The sequence below is a fragment of the Oncorhynchus gorbuscha genome, linkage group LG15 (assembly GCF_021184085.1).
Source record: "Oncorhynchus gorbuscha isolate QuinsamMale2020 ecotype Even-year linkage group LG15, OgorEven_v1.0, whole genome shotgun sequence".
Lineage (NCBI taxonomy): Eukaryota > Metazoa > Chordata > Actinopteri > Salmoniformes > Salmonidae > Oncorhynchus > Oncorhynchus gorbuscha.
The window spans coordinates 18,061,701-18,074,292 of record NC_060187.1 but is presented as its reverse complement, the minus strand read 5'-3'; the positions used below and the strand labels follow the sequence as shown (position 1 = coordinate 18,074,292).

Sequence of the window (12,592 nt, the reverse complement as noted above, 5' to 3'; positions counted from 1 at the left end):
TGTGAAAAGCTCAGGAGGGCGGACGTTTCTGAGATACTGGAACCGGCGAGCCTGGCACCGCTGATCATACCACGCTCAAAGTCACTTAGATCACTCATTTTTCCCATTCTATCATTCAATCGAACAGTAACTGAATGCCTTGATGCCTGTCTGCCTGCTTTATGTAGCAAGCCACGGCCACGTGACTCTCTGTCTGTAGGACCAAACCGTTTTCGTGTACCTAATAAACTGTCCACTGAGTGCACTCACCACACACACACACACACACACACACACACACACACACACACACACACACACACACACACACACACACACACACACACACACACACACACACACACACACACACCAAATGCTCTCTCAATCTCTCTCTTTTACTCATGTACTCGCAAACCTGAAGGAAACATTCAAAATGCATATTTTTCATTCGACCTGGCTGACTGCTAAAGCTATTGGGGGATGTATGGCAGTCACTGAGTCACAGTGACATCTGTATGTCTGGAATTATGATGCTGAAAGTCACTGTAGGGAAATGGAGTGGACTGATGCATATAGTGATGCATCACAAACGTCAGGAGGATAAGGATTGCAGATGTTCGGATGATTGAAACTCAACGAATATTGAATATTGCAATTATGCTTGGCTCAAGTTCATGATTTCACAGCAGTGCTACAGATTGGGGCCAGAAAGGGTCTTTGGTTAAAAGGAGAATGGAATGTTCATCCCATAACGTGATGATGAGGCATGAGTTTATACAAAACAGAACGAGAATGGAGACTGAAAATGATGATTACATTCATGTACAGTACCAGTGAATATGGATGAGACCATCTGACAGTAAGCTTCAGAGTCATTGAGAGAGCATCTGATTTGTGTGTGTGTTCATTCACTGGGGGTCTCTATATGCCTGCTGCCCCTGAAGGAGAGCATAGAGGGATTATAGTCAGATCTTTATATTGACATATACAGTGCATTTGGAAAGTATTCAGGCCCCTTTGACATTTTCAACATGTTGTTACTTTACAGGCTTATTCTAAAATCTACCCCATAATGGCAAAGCAAAAACAGGTTTTTAGAATGTTTTGCAAATGTAATAAAAAAAACGGAAAATTACATTAACATTAGTATTCAGACCCTTTACTGAGTACTTTGTTTAAGCACCTTTGGCAGTGATTACAGCCTTGAGTCTTCTTGGGTATGACGCTACAAGTTTGGCACAGCTATAATTGGGGAGTTTCTCCCATTCTTCTCTGCAGAAGCTCTCAAACTATGTTTGATCGGGTTCAAGTCCGGGCTCTGACTGGGCCACTCAAGGACATTCAGAGACGGCTCCCGAAGCCACTCCTGTGTTGTCTTGGCTGTGTTCTCATGGTCGTTGTCCTGTTGGAAGGTGAACCGTCGCCCCAGTCTGAGGTCCTGAGTGCCCTGCAGCAGGGCAAGGATCAAGGATCTCTCTGTACTTTTCTCCGTTCATCTTTCCCCTCGATCCTGACTAGTCTCCAAGTCCCTGTTGCTGAAAAACATCCTCACAGGATGATGCTGCCACCACCATGCTTCATCGTAGGGATGGTGCAAGGTTTCCTCCAGACGTGACACTTGGCTTTCAGACCAAAGAGTTCAATCAGATTGTGCACGACCACATGCTGACACAAGGGCAAGTGCGCACACACACATCAAACTCTTACAATATTATGCCGACACACACAGACATAGCATGTACAGTACCCATCCGAAGTTTGGACACAGCTACTCATTCAAGGGTTTTTCTTTATTTGTACTATTTTCTACATTGTAGAATAATATTGAAGACATCCAAACTATGACATAACACATATGCAATCATGTAGTAACCCAAAAAGAATCAAACAAATAAAAATATATTTGAGATTTGAGATTCTTCAAAGTAGCCACCCTTTGCCTTTGTACACTCCTGGCATTCTCTCAACCAGCTTCATCCCACCATACCTTCTACGCTGTGCAATCCGGTTTCCGAGCCGGTCACTGGTGCACCTCAGCCACGCTCAAGGTACTAAACGATATCATAACCGCCATCGATAAAAGACAGTACTAGTACTATGCAGCCGTCTTCATCGACCTGGCCAAGGCTTTCGACTCTGTCAATCATCGTATTCTTATCGGTTTCTCTAATGATTGCCTCGCCTGGTTCACCAACTACTTTGCAAACAGAGTTCAGTGTGTCAAATCGGAGGGCCTGTTGTCGAGACCTCTGGCAGTCTCTATGGGGGTACCACAGGGTTAAATTCTCGGGGCCGACTCTTTTCTCTGTATACATCAATGATGTCGCTCTTGTGCGGGTGATTCCCTGATCCACCTCTATGCAGACGACACCATTCTGTATACTTCTGGCCATTCTCTGGACACTGTGCTAACTAACCTCCAAACGAGATTCAATGCCATACAACACTCCTTCTGTGGCCTCCAACTGCACTTAAACGCTAGTAAAAACCAAATGCATGCTTTTCAACCGTTCGCTGCCCGCATCCGCCCGCCCGACTAGCATCACCAGCCTGGACGGTTTTGACCTAGAATATGTGGACAACTATAAATACCTAGGTGTCTGGCTAGACTGTAAACTCTCCTTCCAGGCTCATATTAAACATCTCCAATCCAAAATCAAATCTAGAATCGGCTTCCTATTTTTCACTCACGCCGCCAAACTTGCCTTAGTAAAACTGACTATCCTACCGATCCTCGACTTCGGCGATGTCATCTACAAAATACCTTCCAATACTCTACTCAGCAAACTGGATGCATTCTATCACAGTGCCATCCGTTTTGTTACCAAATCACCTTATACCACCCACCACTGCGACCTGTATGCTCAAGTCGGCTGGCCCTCGCCACATATTCGTCGCCAGCCCCACTGGCTACAGGTCATCTATAAATCTTTGCTAGCTAAAGCTCTGCCTTATCTCAGTTCACTGGTCACGATAACAACACCCACCCGTAGCACACGTTCCAGCAGGTAAATCTCACTGATCCTCCCCAAAACCAACACCTCATTTGGCCGCCTTTCCTTCCAGTTCTCTGCTGCCAGTGACTGGAACGAATTGCAAAAATCTCTGAAGCTGAAGCCATATTTCCCTTACCAACTTTAAACATCAGCAATCTGAGCAGCTAACCGATCGCTACAGCTGTACAAAATCCATCTGTAAATAGCCCACCCAATCTACCTACCTCATCCCCATATTGTTTTTATTTACTTTTCTGCTTTTTTGCACACCAGTATCTCTACTTGCACATCATCATCTGCTCATTTATCACTCCAGTGTTCATCTTCTAAATTGTAATTCTTCGCTACTATGGCCTATTTATTGCCTGTTGCACACACTATATATACACTTTCTTTTCTTCTACTGTGTCATTGACTTGTTTATTGTGTTGTTGGCTTATTTATTGTTTATTCCATGTTATTCCATGTGTAACTCTGTTGTTGTCTGTGTCACGCTGCTTTGCTTTATCTTGGTCAGGTCGCAGTTGTAAATTAGAACTTGTTCTCAACTGGCCTACCTGGTTAAATAAAGGTGAAATAGAAAATAAATTTTAAAAATTAGGTGGTAACCTGACATTTTTTCAATTAACAGGTGAGCCTTGTTAAAAGTACATTTGTGGAATTTCTTTCCTTCTTAGTGCGTTTGAGCCAATCAGTTGTGTTGTGACAAGGTACAGTAAAGGTGGTCTACAGAAGATAGTCCTATTTGGTAAAATACCAAGTCCATATTATGGCAAGAACAGCACAAATAAGGGAAGAGAAATGACAGTCCATCATTACTTTAAGACATGAAGGTCAGTCAATGTGGAACATTTCAAGAACTTTCAGGTGCAGTTGCAAAAACCATCAAGCCTATGATGAAACTGGCTCTCATGAGGACCGCCATAGGAAAGGAAGAACCAGAGTTACCAGGACAATGACCCAACACACCTCCAGGGTGTGTGAGGGTTATTTGACCAAGAAGGAGAGTGATGGAGCGTTGCATTAGATAACCTGGCCTCCACAATCACCCGACCTAAACCCAATTGAGGGTTATACTGTATGGAAGCAATATACTGTATGGGAACTCCTTCAAGACTGTTGGAAAATAATTCCAGATGAAGCTGGTTGAGAGAATGCCAAGAGTGTGCAAAGCTGTCATCAAGGCAAAGGGGGGCTACTTTGAAGAATCTAAAATCTGAAATATATTTTGATTTGATGAACACTTTTTGGGTTAACCACATGATTCCATATGTGTTATTTCATTGTTTTGATGTCTTCACTATTATTATACAATGTAGAAAATAGTAAAAATAAATAAAAACCCTTGAATGAGTAGGTGTGTCCAAACTTTTAACTGGTACTGTAGCTGAACAATTACTAATCTGATGTTACATTCCTCCTCCATTTACATGCATTCCATGCCCCGTTGAACCAAACCAGCACACTGACAAAACGACTGACTCACTCTCTGAACCAAACCAAACCAGCACACTGACAACACGACTGACTCACTCTCTGAACCAAACAAAACTAGCACACTGACAACACGACTGACTCACTCTCTGAACCAAACAAAACTAGCACACTGACAACACGACTGACTCACTCTCTGAACCAAACAAAACTAGCACACTGACAACACGACTGACTCACTCTCTGAACCAAACAAAACCAGCACACTGACAACACGACTGATTCACTCTCTGAACCAAACCAAACCAGCACACTGATAACACGACTGACTCACTCTCTGAACCAAACCAAACCAGCACACTGACAACACGACTGACTCACTCTCTGAACCAAACAAAACTAGCACACTGACAACACGACTGACTCACTCTCTGAACCAAACAAAACTAGCACACTGATAACACAACTGACTCACTTTCTGAACCAAACCAAACCAGTACACTGACAACATGACTGACTCACTCTCTGAACCAAACAAAACTAGCACACTGATAACATGACTGACTCACTCTCTGAACCAAACTAAACTAGCACACTGATAACACGACTGACTCACTCTCTGAACCAAACAAAACTAGCACACTGATAACACAACTGACTCACTCTCTGAACCAAACCAAACCAGCACACTGACAACACGACTGACTCACTCTCTGAACCAAACAAAACTAGCACACTGATAACACGACTGACTCACTCTCTGAACCAAACCAAACCAGCACACTGACAACACGACTGACTCACTCTCTGTCATTACCTAACTGCAGTCTTTCAGAAACCAATGAACAGCTAACTGAATAGCTGTCTAGAGGTTATTAGAGAGGACATTAACTGAACCTTCTTTTAGCAGGTCATGGTACAGGGCAATACGCCTCTCAGTTGAAAGAATGGAATGTTAAGTAAAGTACTATATTTTCTACATGAATAGGTTATAATGACATATTTCATACAGAACATTGACTCATGAAAAGGGTATTGGGCAGAATTTGAACATGGCCTGGTAATAAAAGGAGAATAACTCTCAGGACACAATAAGGTGAAATTAATCCTTCATTATCCCTTGATAATATAATGCACTGTATGCCATTTAGCAGACGCTTTTATCCAAAGCAACTTAAAGTCATGCGTGCATACATTCTTGGGGGCAATCAAACTCACATTCCTGGAGTTACAAGGGCCATGCAACCGAACCATCCAATTGAGCTAAAGCCTAGAAGGCTATAAAGATGCTTCAGAAAATATTCAGAAGCAAATGTCTTGCTATAAAGTGTGGCAGGGTGTTTTAACATTCCTGGCGAGTAAATTCGTAGCTCACCTGTTTCCAGGTTTGTCACCAATAGCGGAGAGGACCGTCACAGGCTGAAAAACAATCCTCCTAAGGCTCCTGGACTTGAATGAACCAGTCAAATGCGTTCATCAAAGGGGTGCATTTGGACCGGACCAACAGCCATCTATTGCTGCAGCGAGCGTGTGTGTGTGTGTGTCTTTGTTTAGGGTCTCTCTCCCATTGCACTCCCTGCACTTTCACTTTGGCAGTCACTTGGTGAAGGTTTCTGGACTAGAAGTTACTGAATGCAACAACCACGTCACTAACAAACAAAGTCATTGGGTGGGTGTCTCCCACATTTACTTGAACGGCGTGCTGGGAATTATGCATATACAGCTTTACAACCAACAATGTTAACACCCCCCCCCCCTCCCTAAAACAAAAACAGTGTAATGGTATCAACTCTAAGAAAGTGTTCATTTAAGTCTGAATTTGCATCCATGGTGTTGCCGTTTAGTATCCAGATGTAACTGTAGCATTTTAAAGGGTCACATTGTCTTTAATCTGTCAAAGCCATACTGTGATCATAGGTACTGTTAGCTTATAATATTTTATGAACTTTGAAAGCTGGAGAGATTGTTGTAAAAATGGTGTCACTGTCTCTGTCAATTATCACTATATAATGAAGTGGAATACGTCATAAAGATCTGCCAAGTATTGACAAATGTCACTTAACGCATGAAGACCTGCCTCAAGCCTAATCAGTGTGTGTGTGTGTCTCCGTGTCTCTCTCTCTCTCTCTCTCAACCACTCTTTCCCCCATCTCCCCCCCCCTCTCTCTCTCTCTCTCGCTCTCTCTTTTTCTTTCATCCACTCTCTCCTCCCCCACCTCTCTCTCTCTCCCTCTCCCCTCTCTCATCCACTCTCTCCCACCCATCTCTCCCCCCCCCCCTCTCTCTCTCTGTCTCTCTCTCTCTTTCGCTCGCTCGCTCTCTTTCTCTCATCCACTCACTCCTCCCCTCTCTCTCTCTCTCTCTCTCTCTCTCTCTCTCTCTTTCTTTCATCCACTCTCTCCTCCCCCCTCTCTCTCTCTCTCTCTCTCTCTCTCTCTCTCTCTCTCTCTCTCTCTCTCTCTCTCTCTCTCTCTCCCTCTCCCTCTCCCTCCCTCTCCCTCTCCCTCTCCCTCTCCCTCTTCCACCCATCTCTCTCCCCCTCTCTCCCTCTCTCTCTCCCCCTCTCTCATCCTCTCTCTCCTCACCCCGTTCTCTCTCCTTCCCTCTCACTCCCTAACTCTCTCTCACCCCCTCTCTCTATCTCACCCATCGCTCTCTTCCCTCCTCACTCTCTCCCTCTCTCTCCTCACCGTCTTTCTCTCCCCCACTTCTATCTCCTTCTCTCTCTCATCCTCTCTCTCCTCCCCCTCTCTCACTTCTCCTCCTCTCTCTCTCTCTCTCTCTCTCTTCCCCCTCCTTCTCTCCCTCTCTCTCTCCACCCCCACTTTCTCTCTCTCCACCCTGCCTCTCTCTCTTTCTCTCTCTTCTCCCCCTCCCTTTCTCCAGTCTGATGTCAGGGCTAGCAGCCCTAGATGCTAAGTGTTCCAGCAGACTGGGCCTTATCACCGTGTCTTACTACCTGTGGACCACCTTTGTAGCAGTGGTGGTGGGCATCATCATGGTGTCCGTCATCCACCCTGGAGGAGCAGCCCAGAAGGAGGACTCAGAGGACAGCGGCAAGGCCATCATGAGCTCTGCCGACGCCCTGCTTGACCTCATCCGGTAAGATGGCCTACCCGCTCACCACCCACACACCGACCCAAACACACACACACACCACCTACCCACCCACCACCCACTCACAACACAATCACCCTCCACGCACCTGCCCACTCACCACCCACCCTTTAGCACTTACTCATTCACACATTTTAAGTCTGTGTAGACCAATGCACTTCATTTGGATGTTCGCCTGAAGAAAACATGTAGAAAGTAAATAGAGTAATTTGTACTGTACCTAGCGAGCAATCATGTGCGCTGGACTGAGAATTTGAAATATTTCAAATAGTATTTTAACCCAGGTCTGCTGCTGAACATGCTCATACAGTACATGTACATACTATCACCAGTCAACCTTATTAACACTACGGATAAAGACGATGGGACAGGACTCCACAAGATAGTGTTGATTCACTGTACTACATATTCTCACGTTCAGAACTGAACTTAGTGATTGAATCGCAGATGAGATTAATGATATATCTCAACAGCTAGGCTATCTCTGTCTGTGGAATATTAAAGACATGGCAGTATATTCCCTTAATAGTGCACTACTTTTGAACAGGGCCCATAGGGATGTAGTTAAAGGTGGTGCACTATATATAGGGTGCCATTTGGAGCTCAACCATGGTTCAGAGGCAACCAGCTTGAGTATTACATTTTTATTTTGTTTTTCTGCTTCTTTCTCCTCTAAATGTGTGTGGCCTTGTTAGAGTCAGCCAGCCATACACTTGTATCTTGAAAGTACTTCAGTGAAAGGATAACAGTTAAAGTGATGAGTCCGAATGCTCATCTTCAGCTGGATAGATGGGTCTCTCTCAAAATAAATGTTTTGATGGGGCAGACTCCACAGCTTGTACATTGTGATATATTACAGTGCTCTTAGAGCATGTTGTGGTATTTGGTCATGTTGCCTTTGGCCGTTTGCACTGTTCAAACCGAGAGAGACTTCATTTGAACTGCTCTCTGCTAAGGACAAATTGAAGTCACTAACGTCAATGCTGCACAGTGAAGTAGCCTAGCCTGTACCCGTAACAGTCCACTCTCCACTGGAGACATACCTCTTTCTAGATACATCCCAGCAGTGTCATTGTATTTGCCACAAATGGCACTCTATTCCCAAAATAGTGCCCTATGGGCCCTGGTCAAAGGTAGTGCACTATAAACAGAATAGGGTGTCGTTTGGGATGCAATCATTATGTCATGGTGTTAGAATAACAGCATGCGCAGCACCAAGACAATTAGTACTACACCCCCTATGTATTTATTTGGACAGTGAAGGGAAAACGTTTAATTTGGCTCTATACTCCAGCATTTTGTATATGATATCAAACAAAACAGAATGTCACCTTTTATTTGAGTGTATTTTCATGCATATCTGTTTTACTGTTTAGAAATTAAAGCACTTTATGTATCTAGTCCCCCCCATTTGAAGGCAGTGGTGTAAAGAACTTAAGTAAAAAATACTTGAAAATACTACCTAAGTAGTTTTAGGGGTATATGTACTTTACAATTTATATTTTTGACAACTTTTACTTTGCGAGTGGAAAGCCACACTCTCTGGCCGCAACAATACCTTGGACTCTTAATCCTACGTTTATTGGCGGCTCTCACAGTCTGTGCCCTGTAACGGCAAAGTGCAGACCTCACCCTCCTCCAGGTGCGCTCACAACGTTGGACAAACGCTTGAGGGGAGGGAACGCTGGACTCGGCAAGCTGGGATGAGAACAGAGGAGGCTGGTAACCCAGACTACTCTGAAACGGAGATAACCCGGTAGCAGACGAAGGAAGCGAGTTGTGAGCGTATTCTGCCCAGGGGGAGCTGTTCTGCCCAAGACGCAGGGTTTCTGAAAGAAAGGCTGCGTAGTATGCGACCAATCGTCTGATTGGCCCTCTCTGCTTGACCGTTAGACTGGGGATGAAACCCGGAAGAGAGACTGACGGATGCACCAATCAAACGACAGAACTCCCTCCAAAACTGTGACGTGAATTGCGGACCTCTGTCTGAAACGGCGTCTAACGGGAGGCCATGAATTCTGAACACATTCTCGATGATGATTTGTGCCGTCTCATTAGCGGAAGGAAGTTTAGCGAGAGGAATGAAATGTGCCGCCTTAGAGAACCTATCGACAACCGTAAGAATCACAGTCTTCCCCGCAGACAAAGGCAGACCGGTAATGAAGTCTAGGGCGATGTGAGACCATGGTCGAGAAGGAATGGGGAGCGGTCTGAGACGACCGGCAGGAGGAGAGTTACCTGACTTAGTCTGCGCGCAGTCCGAACAAGCAGCCACGAGACGGCGCGTGTCACGCTCCTGAGTCGGCCACCAAAAGCGCTGGCGAATAGAAGCAAGAGTGCCTCGAACACCGGGATGACCAGCTAACTTGGCAGAGTGAGCCCACTGAAGAACAGCCAGACGAGTGGAAACAGGAACGAAAAGAAGGTTACTAGGACAAGCGCGCGGCGACGCAGTGTGCGTGAGTGCTTGCTTAACCTGTCTTTCAATTCCCCAGACTGTCAACCCGACAACACGCCCATAAGGAAGAATCCCCTCGGGATCAGTAGAAGCCACAGAAGAACTAAAAAGACGGGATAAGGCATCAGGCTTGGTGTTCTTGCTACCCGGACGGTAAGAAATCACAAACTCGAAACGAGCGAAAAATAACGCCCAACGAGCTTGACGAGCATTAAGTTGTTTGGCAGAACGGATGTACTCAAGGTTCTTATGGTCTGTCCAAACGACAAAAGGAACGGTCGCCCCCTCCAACCACTGTCGCCATTCGCCTAGGGCTAAGCGGATGGCGAGCAGTTCGCGGTTACCCACATCATAGTTGCGTTCAGATGGCGACAGGCGATGAGAAAAATAAGCGCAAGGATGAACCTTATCGTCAGACTGGAAGCGCTGGGATAGAATGGCTCCCACGCCTACCTCTGAAGCGTCAACCTCGACAATGAATTGTCTAGTGACGTCAGGAGTAACGAGGATAGGAGCGGACGTAAAACGTTCTTTTAGAAGATCAAAAGCTCCCTGGGCGGAACCGGACCACTTAAAACACGTCTTGACAGAAGTAAGAGCTGTGAGAGGGGCAGCAACTTGACCGAAATTACGAATGCAACGCCGATAGAAATTAGCGAAACCTAGAAAGCGCTGCAACTCGACACGTGACCTTGGAACGGGCCACTCACTGACAGCTTGGACCTTAGCGGAATCCATCTGAATGCCTTCAGCGGAAATAACGGAACCGAGAAAAGTAACGGAGGAGACATGAAAAGAGCACTTCTCAGCCTTCACGTAGAGACAATTCTCTAATAGGCGCTGGAGAACACGTCGAACGTGCTGAACATGAATCTCGAGTGACGGTGAAAAAATCAGGATATCGTCAAGGTAGACAAAAACAAAGATGTTCAGCATGTCTCTCAGAACATCATTAACTAATGCCTGAAAAACAGCTGGCGCATTGGCGAGACCAAACGGCAGAACCCGGTACTCAAAATGCCCTAACGGAGTGTTAAACGCCGTTTTCCACTCGTCCCCCTCTCTGATGCGCACGAGATGGTAAGCGTTACGAAGGTCCAACTTAGTAAAGCACCTGGCTCCCTGCAGAATCTCGAAGGCTGATGACATAAGGGGAAGCGGATAACGATTCTTAACCGTTATGTCATTCAGCCCTCGATAATCCACGCAGGGGCGCAGAGTACCGTCCTTTTTCTTAACAAAAAAAAACCCCGCCCCGGCCAGAGAGGAAGAAGGCACTATGGTACCGGCGTCAAGAGACACAGACAAATAATCCTCGAGAGCCTTACGTTCGGGAGCCGACAGAGAGTATAGTCTACCCCGAGGAGGAGTGGTCCCCGGAAGGAGATCAATACTACAATCATACGACCGGTGAGGAGGAAGGGAGTTGGCTCGGGACCGACTGAAGACCGTGCGCAGATCATGATATTCCTCCGGCACTCCTGTCAAATCGCCAGGTTCCTCCTGAGAAGTGGGGACAGAAGAAATGGGAGGGATGGCAGACATTAAACACTTCACATGACAAGAAACGTTCCAGGATAGGATAGAATTACTAGACCAATTAATAGAAGGATTATGACATACTAGCCAGGGATGACCCAAAACAACAGGTGTAAAAGGTGAACGAAAAATCAAAAAAGAAATAGTCTCACTGTGGTTACCAGATACTGTGAGGGTTAAAGGTAGTGTCTCAAATCTGATACTGGGAAGATGACTACCATCTAAGGCGAACATGGGCGTAGGCTTGTCTAACTGTCTGAAAGGAATGTCATGTTTCCGAGCCCATGCTTCGTCCATGAAACAACCCTCAGCCCCAGAGTCTATCAAGGCACTGCATGTAGCACCCGAACCGGTCCAGCATAGATGGACCGACATAGTAGTACAGGATCTAGATGGAGAGACCTGAGTAGTAGCGCTCACCAGTAGCCCTCCGCTTACTGATGAGCTCTGGCTTTTACTGGACATGAATTGACAAAATGTCCATCAAATCCGCAATAGAGGCACAGGCGGTTGGTGATCCTCCGTTCCCTCTCCTTAGTCGAGATGCGAATACCTCCCAGCTGCATGGGCTCAGTCTCTGAGCCAGAGGAGGGAGATGGTTGCGATGCGGAGCAGGGAAACACCGTTGACGCGAGCTCTCTTCCACGAGCTTGGTGACGAAGATCTACCCGTCGTTCTATGCGGATGGCGAGAGCAATCAAAGAGTCCACACTGGAAGGAACCTCCCGGGAGAGAATCTCATCTTTAACCACTGCGTGGAGTCCCTCCAGAAAACGAGCGAGCAGCGCCGGCTCGTTCCAGTCACTAGAGGCAGCAAGAGTGCGAAACTCTATAGAGTAATCCGTTATGTATCGATCACCTTGGCATAGGGAAGCCAGGGCCCTAGAAGCCTCCCTACCAAAAACTGAACGGTCAAAAACCCGAATCATCTCCTCTTTAAAGTTCTGGTACTTGTTAGAACAATCAGCCCTTGCCTCCCAGATAGCTGTGCCCCACACTCGAGCCCGGCCAGTAAGGAGTGAAATGACGTAAGCAACCCGAGCTCTCTCTCTAGAGTATGTGTTGG

At 46.1% G+C, this 12,592-nt stretch overlaps 1 protein-coding gene across 1 annotated transcript in view; it reads left to right on the top strand.

Moving 5' to 3' along the window:
- Positions 1 to 12,592, top strand: part of slc1a7b (solute carrier family 1 member 7b) — a 103,738-nt gene that overhangs the window by 55,741 nt on the left and 35,405 nt on the right. Inside the window, exon 3 of the mRNA XM_046300565.1 lies at positions 7,299 to 7,514. Coding sequence (XP_046156521.1) covers positions 7,299 to 7,514 — 216 coding nt within the window. The remainder of the gene's footprint in view (positions 1 to 7,298; positions 7,515 to 12,592) is intronic.